General features: G+C 40.2%; 1 protein-coding gene across 6 annotated transcripts in view; it reads right to left on the bottom strand.

The window, feature by feature from the left end:
• Positions 1-12583, bottom strand: part of LOC118901066 (gamma-secretase activating protein) — a 92674-nt gene that overhangs the window by 60019 nt on the left and 20072 nt on the right. For 5 of the 6 annotated variants that reach the window (XR_005021285.1, XM_036864089.1, XM_036864086.1 and 2 more), the window contains exons 6-8: positions 7630-7718; positions 3458-3527; positions 2204-2253 (exon numbers count right to left, since the gene is read on the bottom strand). Coding sequence is in view for 3 of the 6 variants with exons in the window: in XM_036864086.1 (XP_036719981.1) it covers positions 2204-2253; positions 3458-3527; positions 7630-7718 (209 nt within the window). In the remaining 3 variants the exon portion in view is untranslated. Of the gene's footprint in view, positions 1-2203; positions 2254-3002; positions 3092-3457; positions 3528-7629; positions 7719-12583 lie in introns of those variants that run through there. The other variant, XM_036864090.1, reaches the window with a different exon arrangement.

Raw genomic sequence — 12583 nt, 5'->3', positions numbered from 1 at the left:
TCTCCAATGAGGCTAACTTGGAACTCAAGGGAGGACAGGGCATGCAGAATCATACACCTCTATTTCTTGTTTGCCTAGTTCCATCAAATTTGCTGGAAAAAGATCCAAGAGCACAGTACCTATCTGACTCTTAACTTTGGGGAACCCATCTTGTTTCCATTTTTCTGAAATTGTTTAGGTTAGAGTAGATTCGGGAACTCTCAGATAAAGGCATATACTAGCAAGAACATGATCGTCGGAACATGGCAACCAGGTTCACATAGCAGTTCTGTCCCTCTCTAGAGTTTCCTCACCTCTGTGAGTCTAGGTTGTCGTGTTCCCTGTAAACATGGGGATAATTATAATACCACCTCTATTGTGTAGGGATGTTGTGATGATTGCACAGACTTGCACATGGCCTTATGAAGCTGTCATCTAAGCCTTTAAGAATGAGGGCAGAAGTGCCTCACAGAAGAGCACATGTGGATGAGGGAGCGCTGAGACCGTATTGTCTTGGCCAGGAGAATCCTTCCTGGGCTTCTGACAGGTGCCTGCTGGCCTCACGCTCTCTGCAGTGTCTCTCATGGCTCCCAACCCCTCTTCTAACCAGCCAGTCCTCTGTCTGTGTCCATTTCCACTTCCTGACCCCCAACTTGTTTATTTAACTCTCTCCTCTAAATTCTCATTGCTGGCTTTGGGATTCTGCACCTTGGTCTCTCCTCTCTGGCCTGACCCTTTTCTGACCACTGGCCTTGTCTTTGCCCTGCCATCCACTCAGCCACTAGTGGCCCAGAGCTCCAGCCACATACTTTCTGGTCATTTTCCAGCCAGGCCTCTTGATTTGACACTTTCAATCATAGATACATAATTAATAAATGCCATCTCCCATTTCAATTTTGTTCACATAATTTAAAATTAAAATCAGAGAAAGACAATTTCGATGCAGACTATTTAAATATGGAAGGAAGTCATTTTAATATCAATAATATATTAAGATCTTAGACAAACTGTCAAGAAAAAGACAACCCAGGAAAAAATAGACAAGGATATAACTAAGCAATTTTCAGAAAAACAAATTCACATAGCCAATAAGCAAAGAAGATGCTCAAACTCATCAATATTAAGGGAAACACAACCTCGAATAATAATGATATCAACTTAAACGCATCAAACTGGATTTTTTTAAAGGCAAGTACATCTATTACTGGTATGGATAGAGGGAAAGGGTATTTTTATACTTTGGTTGCAAAACTGAAGTGTTACAAGTTTTTTGGAAAGCAATCTGGCAAAATCTGTTGAAGTTTATTAAATGCATATAACCATCAATCCACTTATCCATCCCTGAGGATTTAACCCAAAAAAACACGTGTACCAAACATGTAAAGTTAAAAACATTTGAGACAACTTGTAATGCAAACAAATAAAAGGGGGAAAAAAGGCAATCAAGTGAATATCCATCCATGGGAGAATGGTGACAAAACTGTGCACATCCATGCCAGGGACTATTTGTACTTCTAAAGATAATGAACTGAGCTGCTCTAGGGTGCCTGTAGGTAATTCCACAAAGTTGAATGAGGAAGGAGTGAATAATAAACAAACCCCTGGGTGTGTCAGGGGTGGAGATGGGAGACACTTTGTATGGAGCAAAGTGTGAAAGGATATACACCAGGTTGTGAACAAAAATTAGAGGTGAAAAGGCAAGGGAGAAGTAGAAAACAAGCAAAAAAGAAAAGAAAACTGAACTATATAGAACCTTAGCATATATGTTATGATCCCATTTATTATGTGTATGTATGTGTATATATGTATAAAAATTAGAGAAAAAAGTTCTCTATTTAGAAACCTATATGGATACCCATGATATATTAAGTAAAAAGCAAAAGCAGCAAATTAATATTTATATTATGATTCTATTTTGGTAAAAGCAACTGAATCCCAGCATCTGTACACCTAACCTTGAGCAAGCTACAAGGCATGGAAAAGGCCACACAAGGCTGTCATTAGTTATCTCAGGAGACTGAGATTGGGGGGTGAGGTAGATAGAAAGGAGATAATCAACTCCTTCATGTATCTTGTATTATTTCACATGTTACAACAGCAAGACTATAATCTGAAAGACACCAAATAAAGTAGTATGTTTCTATAACAATCCATCTTTAATAGTCTAGAAATGCCACTCTTTATGGGAAAAAACTCTAAAGCGAAAGGAATTTCAAATATTTACCACTCTATTTCCATCTTCTCGGGTAACTTGGATATGAAGTTGTTCAATATCTTTTAAAAAATAAACAATAGAGAGTTTAACCTTCATGAAAAATATGAGTACTTTTCTTCACCTAACAGTTGTGAACATTTTTTTATAAAAGCAAAGCAGATTAAACAACCGGCTGAAAAACAGTATTATCACAGATGGCAATCTCACAAGGTTCAAAACAAAACCCACCTTTCTCCACCCTCCCTTTACAGTCTGTTTCAAGTCCAGCATTTACTCTGCTCCTCAATATCAACAATACATGAAGCATTTAACTCTTCTGCTCCCCTGGGTTCCCTTAACAAGTATTTCCCTCCCCTATACCATCAGTCTTACATAGGGCTAATAAGGGCTCATTTGGCAGGGTTTATCTTCAACTTCCAAATACCCAATACCTCTTTATATGAAAACATCAGATAGAAAACTCATTATGCCAGATATTAGGGGAAGGTATTTTTATAGGGGTCATTAACAGAACTCTGAACACTTTATTGATGTGTAGATGGTCTATTTTTCTCAGTAAGCGATTTAGATTCAGCTATATGTACCTTGTGCTGGTTCTAGCTCCAAAAATGTGAGACAGATTATTGCATAAGAGTATAGGAAGTGAACACAAACCTAACCCCTCAGACTTGTCCTTCTAATTATAAACCAGCACTTTCACTTTATAACATGAAAGACAGCTTACTAGATAAGATGCACCGGTGAATTCTGTCCTTTCTCCACCCTTCCCCCAACTTGAAATCATCATTAAAGGATGTCCCAATCTTACCTGCCTCTATCTGAACTTGACCAAGTTACTATGTGTCCTCGAGTTCTGCCATGGGATTCTTCTACCTTCTAATGCCGTTCCCTCTGTCCGTCCAAGCCTCTCTCCTTAAATCATGGTTATCCACTGTGACAGACATCTTAAAGAAGGATGGACTAAAGAAGGCAAAAATGACCTGCACAACTATTCTACAAATATTCTACCATGTGCCCAAACTAGAAATCCATATATGCAGGAGCCCATCATATACGGAGGCAGAGCCTAAGGGAACAACAAGTAGAAACAGAAGGAAAGCCCTTCCACAGGAGTCCTAGGTCTCCAATGGACAGTGGACCCTCAGCAGTGGCGAGGTCAGTGGACCCTCAGCACTGGCGAGTGGACAGCTAGAAGATTCATCACGCCCTTCCTACGCTTCACTGGGAGATGCGCCGTTCATGAAGTACTCACGATATACTTACATTTCTCTTCTGAAATCAGTAGCAGATGATTCTCTGGTAGAGGGTGACTTTCAACATGTGGGTAGAGGAACTGTAAAAAGGAAATTAATCAAAATCATAAGCAACTACCTTGCTTACACAATTATTTCAAAAGTTGTGTTTGATCACTATACTACTACAGACCATAGAAGGGACTGGGAACCACAGAATAGTTTAGGCGAATCACATTCACACACATACATTACAGATGGAAGCAAGGAAGAAAAAGGAACACTTTCAGGAGCTCAGTTTTCCAGGGGGGGGATTGATCACAGGTCCAACACAATTCATTTAAACAGGCTAAAGTGTAAGCCATTTCTAGGGATGGTGCTTCCTATTTGGAATATGTGATTCTGAAGCCAATCAGAAACAATGTAAATAACATTTGTACAGAAAGTTCTGTTTCACATGCACCAAAAAAGAGTGACTGATATAATTTGTTGTGCAGCTAACCCTAGTATTTAATTTGAGAGCCAAGTAAATGTACTCTCTGTGACAACTTCCAAAGTCCCACATCCAAGAGAAAAAGCAAAATAGAACCAGGGACTTTCCAGGAAAGGACAGTGAATCACAGTGTGGCAAGTGGTGGAGGATTTACCTCAAAGCACAGAACGACTGCCACTGGGAAGAAAAGGCTTGATCCACCCCACTCCTCCTCCTCTGTGCCCACCCTTATTTGTCAGCCCACAGGACAAAGCAGGCAGCCAGAAACACAAGGCCTGACACTGTCAGCTGTGATAATGAGGGAAAACTGGCCATGGGATAACTCCAGTGACTTAATTCTTTCATCATCAAAAGGGTAACTATAAAACAGCAGTTTCATTTTGCAACATGAAAGACAGCTTACTAGATAAGATCCACTGGCGAATTTTGGGTTTTCCCTCCAAACTTTAAAGCATACTGAGAGAACATAACTTTTCATGTCCTTGTTTTAAAGCCTGCAGCCTCTCTAAAGACTAGGAAAAATTTTGACAAAATATACTACCTGGTGTCCTAACTTTTCATAATGACAAATTAGAAACAGAACTTGTCAACTTTTTAAAAAATTAATTAATTTATTTATTTTTATTTTTTGACTGCACCATGCGGAATGCGGGATCTTAGTTCCCGGACCAGGGATCGAACCTCCGCCCCCTGCAGTGGAAGGGTGGAGCCTTAACCACTGGACGACCAGGGAAGTCCCTAGAACTGGTCAACTTTTAACATTGCTTACACTCAAGTTTCCCTTTCAGAAAAACAAAACTTTAACTATATACCATTCTTCACAGCAAAAAACTCAAAACTGTAAAATAGACAGGAATGCAGAATTCAGCTACGAGAATAATATAGACCTTATTATCTGCTGATTTGTGAAATTGTGCACATTAAAAAGGATACTTTGGGGACTTCTCTGGCAGTCCAGTGGTTAAGACTTTGCCTTCCAATGCAGGGGGTGTGGGTTCAATCCCTGGTCGGGGAGCTAAGATCCCACATGCCTCTTGGCCAAAAAACCAAAACATAAAACAGAAGCAATATTGTAACAGATTCAATAAAGACTTTAAAAATGGTCCACATCAAAAAAAAAAATCTTAAAAAATAGAAAAGGATACTTTGTGTACTGGGGTTGAGGAGAAGCAATGATGAGTGACACCACATAGATAATGGAAGGGCAAATACTCAGTGCCTCAAAATAAGGAGAAACTACAGATTTGGCCTCCCCTGGGTCTACAGAGGTGGCCAGGGCCTGCTGGCTTAGGACTGTGACCTGGACTAAGGTGCTGACCAGTTCTAAACCTTTGCCTGGTCTCTGTGAGGCAATCAGTGAAAATGTAATTTTAAAAGTTCCATTCAGGTGATGGTTGTTTTTCTTTCTAATTTGAGGCAACCCTGAAGCAAGGCCTAGAAGTGAGAATATACATAGACAGGGTTCAGACAGAGCTCTACAAAAGTGTGCAACATTTTGTAGGGTTTTGTTTTGTTTTGTCTGCATTGTGAGTAGGAATCTATATAGATTAGATTATATCATATTAGGAAAATATTTATCTTGTAAATATCGAGCTAGACTCTGATTATTAATATTCATCGATGGAAGGTATGTACTATAGGCATGTAGACGAGTGTGTAATTACCCAATGGAACTATCTGGAAGATGCAATCATGCTGGTGGGGAACTCTCCAAGGATCCCAGATTGGGATCCAGACCCCACTCACTACTGTCTTGCTGAAGTTCCTCCATGAAGGGGGTCAAAGCTGCACATGTAGACTTAGGGAAATGTACTACTGGAAATCATCATGGACGTTCCGGTAAGAAAAAGGAGAGAGATCGCAGGGCAGGACCAAACTCCATGGACAGTGAACGGTGTTTCTCCAGAGGAGAGCAGAAGGGAGAGAGGAAGAAGATGGGGATTTGCCATGGATGTAGGCTTGGAGGAGTTTCTCCAGAGGCCTAAGCGTGAGGAGCAGGGAGCAGGGCTAGGAACTGAGATGGGCCCACAACATCAGTGTGGGTCTACTTCATGTGGGTGGGGACTTTTCCTTTGGCCTACAGATGACATCATGCATCTTGTACTTTTAATTTTTTTTAATTAAGATAAAATGCACATAACACAACATTCACTATTCACAATTTTCACTATTAAGTATACAATTCAGTAATTTTTAATATATTCACAATGTAGTGCAACCATATACTTGTAAAAACTTTTTCCTTCCTACACTCTACCTTTTAGTTGCCCTCATCCTTCAATAATATCTCCACTGCCTACACAGCCCTGGATAAAGATGCTAAGGAAACCAAAATAACAGGCCAGGAAAGGGAAGTGTCCCACAGTCAGCCCTGCACTGATGACAGTGTAAACAGAGTGGCTTCCTGGGGGAGGGAACGCAGCTTAGGAGCTCCACGCCAGGCCCTGTCTGGCAGGGAGCAGCGGCCCACAGAGAAGCCAGAGTGGTGGCGAAATGCACAACTGCAAGGACTGGCTGACAGTGGACGATTGGGCACATGAGAGACAATCCCCTCTCCCAACACACATTGCAAGACGGAGACCCACAGCCAGAGGCTGGGAGTGGGTGCGGGGAGGGGGAGGCTACACAAGGCAATTGTGCATCAACCCTGCATGAATATGGATAGTTGATTCTTGTTCTCTGCGGTAGTTATGTTCCATAAAGTCACCAAAAACACTGAAAACTGAACCATTGCTCCCAAGGGAAATACAGGGATAGGATCCTGTGAGCCTCTAGTTACAACATTTTTGTCAACAAATCAAAACAAAACTTTGTCTAATGTGTGTTCCTGTTTAAAAGACACTTTATTTCATATACACTGTTGATTCGCTAGCATTGAACTCAGTCAACAGTACTATAAGCTAACGCCTAAATGAAGTTTATCTAATTAACACACGTGTTCTCTGAAAAGAATATCGCAGGCTTCTTGCACTTAGGAACATGAGACAGCACTTCAGCAATACACTTGGGGGACATTTTAAACAGTGAAATCACCAAGAAAAGCCAAAGAGTGTGAAAAACATGGCACTAAGTTGACTGTGAAAACAACATTTGTTTGCACTCTGAGAACTGAATCAAGAAGGCAGTGTCACCTTGTTCTACCTCATCTGGGAACATGTGCATCAGTTGAAAATTTTTTCACTGCTTTGCCCATGTCTGCAAATGACTGTGAAAGCACCATGAGTACTGAGTTTGGGGTAACAAATAAATTTTAGTGGGTAGTAGAATTTGCAAATTCTATGTGCAAGTAATGAGAATTGACTATATCTAGTCTACTTGTGTTATACACACAGTGCTTCTGCATCGATTCATAGAGTTGACAAATTCAGGGATTAATTATATCATTTAATCATAGGTATTTAATCTGTCAACTCTACGAACACATTAGATAAACCATTTTTAAACTTCTTTTAAATGTGTTTCGATATTCTATATTTTATCACATAAAAACACTATAGTACTATTAGACAAACCATGATAGAGAGAGAGCTAGGTTTGAGTTTTGATTTTCATGTTTGCAGAGGAAGAGCTGTTAATTCCAGCCATACCCATTCACTGGATTGCTTTGAGGAAAGTGTGATAATGTGTGTGAAAGCACTTTGTAACACCACTGCCTCTAGGTTTCATGCTTTTTGATTAATGACATAAATGATAAAGATATGCTCACTTACCTGTACCCAAATATAGCTATCCACTGCTTTTAGAACTTTCACATTGTTAATGGGGTGGATCTCGACCAACAAAGTTAAGCACCTTGAACCTATAATGTAAAGGATGCTTTTAGTAGCAAAGTCCAGAATATCACAAATTATCTCCTACACATAGGTCTGAACTTTGGAAATGTAAAATGTATTACTTATTGTGTTAGCTACTCCACAAACAAAAGTATCTGTCTTAAAATTGACTTTGAGACTTCTTAAAACGCAAAGTAGATAAAGAAAACATCATTGGACTTCCCTTGTGGTGCAGTGGTTAAGAATCCGCCTGCCAATGCAGGGGACACGGGTTCAAGCCCCGGTCTGGGAAGATCCCACATGCTGTGGAGCAACTAAGCCCGTGAGCCACAGCTACTGAGACTGTGCTCTTGAACCCGCAAGCCACAACTACTGAGCCCGCATGCCACAACTACTGAAGCCCGCACGCCTAGAGCCCATGCTCCACAACAAGAGAAGCCAACGCACTGAGAAGCCCGCTCGCCGCAACTACAGAAAGCCCACGCGCAGCAACGAAGACCCAACACAGCTAAAAATAAATTTAATTAATTAATTAAAAAAATATATATATCATAAAGGAGAAGTCAATGTACACGGAATGAGGAACAAGTTCCTACCCATTCCTCAGCCATTTTAAGATCACTTCACAGGCCCTCTCAGCTTCTAAGTCTAAACAAATATAAGTCAGTTCAGTGTCACTGTAATTCTGCAGCACAGTGGCAAATATTGTTTGTGTAGGAAAATATAAAGATATTTCTGATGCATGAATGTGTTACGGTTGACAGCAACTAGGACAGGGGCTTGGCCTCCCTCAGGAAGGGTTGTGGAGCTGCATGGATAAAGACTAACTTATTTCCTCAGTGCCACATCTGAGCAAATGTCATAAAAGATAGCAATTAGGAGGAAGTGTTGGACACAGGATAGAATGGGGACATCCAAATTTAGGCCAAAAGTTCCCCTCCTCAGAAAAGGAGTTGCCTTATATTTGAGTTCTTATAACGACTAATATTCTCAGGTGCTTTCTCGGTGACTTTATTTTTTATTTTTATTTTTTCATATGCATAGAACTTTATTTTTAAGTCTGGTGAGAGCCAACGCATTGTCATTTATTTTTGATTTGAATTTTATTTTATTTATTTATTTTTATACAGCAGGTTCTTATTAGTTATCTATTTTATACATATTAGTGTATATATGTCAATGCCGCTCTCCCAGTTCATCCCACCACCCCACCCGCCCTTGGTGCCCATACGTTTGTTCTCTACATCTGCGTCTCTATTTCTGCCTTGCAAACCGGTTCATCTGTACCATTTTTCTACATTGCACATATATGCATTAATAGGCGATATTTGTTTTTCTCTTTCTGACTTGGTGACTTTATTTTGAATAATAATTTACAATTTGGGGATGGTGCAGCAGCCTGGAATTAAAGCAGTACCAGTTTTCACTATTTTCACTATTTAAGAAAGTAACCTAACAGCACTGCTTTATGTTAAGAAAAAGGAAAAAAAAAAGGTAAAGAATATAAAACAATTTCTGGCATACTGCCTCACAATTTTGAGGACTGGATATCTCTGTAAACACACCTTTTTAGAGATTACTAAAAAAGCAAAGCAGTGAGTGAGTTATTATGTGGGATCACAAATACACAATGACAGAACAAATGAAAAACAAATATTGCTTGGTTGATGGGTATGTGTAGCTTAGAATAAAAATCCAGTGACAGGATCATTCACAATTCAAAGGGGCTATATTTCTAATAACTGGAACAAGGTAAAGGTGAGGTACTTTGGGAATCTGCTTGATGACTCAAAAAATGGCTCTAAGAATAAGAGAGAGATTGACGTCAAAGATACTTGTGGAAAAAAATAGAATAAAAATGTTCTGTGAGAATGAGAAAAAAAGTAATTTTCCTTATTATGTTGTTTTAAGTGTATATAACTAGTTTAACATAGTAAATAGTAGAAGCTGATATTTGACTGTTTCATCTCTTGCCCTAAAAGCTTATATATTCCTTTTGGGGGAAAAAGGTTTTTGGGGGGCAGGCAACGGAATCTCCTCATTGGAAAAATAAGGAATCACTTTCTACTCGGCCTTTTTTGTCAGTGAATCTGTTCCCAGATGAGATAACCAGCTATCACAGCTAAATTCACTTGCCTTTGAAATGGGAGGATTACCAAGGTCAGAAACCATCTTCCTACACTAATTTTTTGCTTCTTTAGGGCAGCCCAGATACTTAACTAATATAAGTAGTTTAATGATAAGAGTAATTGTGCAAACAGAAATGTCTCTCAATAACATACCATGTGATTCCATAGTGTAACAGCAAGCACTCTGGATTAGGATTCTAGAGACATGGGTTCTAGTTTAAAATCTGCCACTAACCTAATATACACTTTCCAGCACTTCATGAAGCTTTCCTAGGCCTCAGTGCTTTGGGGGCTTTTGTTGTTGTTGTTTTTGGCCGCACCGTGTGTGCCTTGCGGGATCTCGGTTCCCTGCCCAGGGATTGAACCCAAGCCCTGGCAGTGAAAGCACCAAGTCCTAACCACTGGACCGTCAGGGAATTCCCAGTGCTTTGTTATTTACAAAATAAAGTGAAAAACTACAGAATCAGATCATTTCTACAATCATTTTCATCCATAGTCAAATGAAGAATGAAATAATGCCATTTGCAGCAACATGGTTGGACCTAGAGATGATCGTATTAAGTGAAGTAAGTCAGACAGAGAAAGACAAATATACGATATCACTTATATGTGAAATCTAAAAAAATGATACAAATGAACTTATTTACAGAAAAGAAACAGACTCACAGACAGAAAACAAACTTACGGTTACCAGAGGGGAAAGAGGTGGGGAGGGATAAATTAGGAATTTGGGATGAACAGATACACGCTACTACATGTAAAACAGATAAACAACAAGGTCTTAGTGTACAGCACAGGGAACTATATTCAATACCTTGTAATAACCTTGTATAAAGGAAAAGAATCTGAAAAAATACATATATGTATAACTGAATCACTTTGCTGGACACCAGAAACTAACACAACATTGTAAATCAACTATACTTTAATAAAAGACAAATACCGTATGATCTCTCTTACATGTGGAATCAAAAAAACCAAACCAAAACCAAAACCAAGCTTATAGATACAGAGAACGGATTGGTGGTTGCAGGAGGTGGGGGTAGAGGAGAGGTGGGGAGAAATGGATGAACATTTTTGTTTCGTTTGGTTTAAATTGAATTAAAAAAAAATTTTTTTTTAAAGCACAGGAATAGGTATGGCATTGGGAGGATGAAGAGTGAGCAAAAGAAAGAACCTGGTCTGATGCAGGTGAAGGTACATGTTGTGAAACGGTGACAAGGTTGGAAGAGTCCGGTAGAGTCTGGTTGTGAAGAAGCTCTGGTTATTAGAGCTCCGGAATCAAAGAACAGCTCCACGGAGCGTCTCCAGCACTTAACTGTCTATAATAGTGCCTGGAGTGCTGGAGCAGCAGTGGGGCCCAAGACACGAGGTCGCCCCTACTGCTCCGCACGGGGACCTGCTGTACCTTGGGGCAAACATAACTCCACCAGGGAGAGTGAAAGGGGCACCTAAGCCTGGCCCCTATGGAAGGCCATTTTCTAAATAAACATTAAGTCTGCCATGGCCTCAGCCAATAAGAGAAGCACTGCGGACAAAAAACTTACTGTAAAGTATGTAGACCAAGGAACCCTATCTTGCTCATATGAGAGGTGTTACAGTTTGTGTCATTTGCAGTGGAAAAATCTCATTATAAGCAACAGAGTGTTAATACCTTGAGGCAAACTACATTTTATAATCAAATGGCTTATCAGGTTATTCATGGACAGATAAAATAAGTCTTTGCAAAAGGCAAAATATTTGCAAAATATTTGTTCAAAGGACGAATCATTATAATAGATCCTACAGGTCTTTCTGGTCACATAATTTCTGAAATCTTAACTGAACAGAAGGCCTCGTAAGTGTCTCCATGATCTGTCTGCACCTTACCCTCATTTCTCACTGGCCTCAGTTCCCACCACTCTGCCGCTGTTCATGCCACTCCAGCCTCACTGACCTCACTATCCTTGAACAGTGAGTCTACCAAGTACTCTGGCCTCAGGGCCTTTGCGCTGGCTGTTCGTTCTGCCAGAAATGTGCTTCCCCGTGGCGCACGCTTGCTCCCTCCTTTCAGATCTCTGTTTAACCTCTCCTTTAATAGTGTTTCCTAGGATCATCCCTCAAATAAACTAACTGGGCTCAAATACTTGCCTCAGACTCTACTTACGGGGGAAACCCAAACTAAAACAAGAAGTCATCTCAGGGGACCGGATCACTTTAGCCACGAGGTGCTGGCACGAGGAAGTGGGGAGAGTGAAATAGGGAAGAAGAGTATGCAGTGTACGGGCACTGTCAATTGACTGACCACCTTGCATGGAGGGCACCTCAGAATCATCCACTTTAGGGCTGGAAAGGGGGAGTATTTATCCTTCAGCTCCTTGCCCCCCGATTGGTCATGGCTTATCCTATTGGAAATCCTTTCCAAACATACTTCCAGGTGGTACACATGCAGGTGGTAAGCAGATTTTCCCAAGGGCTCTGGGCAAAAAGCAAGAAGTAGGTAGAGCAGCTGAGGTGAGGCACTGCCTGTCAAATTACATTTGGGCAGAGCTGGTTCTCACTGTAGTGGCTGGTATAAAAGGTGAGCTAAGATAAAGTATGGGGTTTCCAATACAAAAATTAACACTATTCATTCTACTATTTTAAAAGATGTGATCAGATAACTTCACGAGAGGTACATCAAATTTTCAAGGCTTAGTAACATTACCTGAATAGGTTTTAACGTTGTAATCAAATCAAACTTACAATAAAGTTGGCCTGAAAGTACATTTTATGATCTACAT

This window comes from Balaenoptera musculus, chromosome 9 (genome assembly GCF_009873245.2).
Source record: "Balaenoptera musculus isolate JJ_BM4_2016_0621 chromosome 9, mBalMus1.pri.v3, whole genome shotgun sequence".
Taxonomy (NCBI): Eukaryota; Metazoa; Chordata; class Mammalia; order Artiodactyla; family Balaenopteridae; genus Balaenoptera; species Balaenoptera musculus.
Note: the sequence above shows the minus strand (reverse complement) of the source record. Positions and strands in the feature narration are given on the sequence as shown.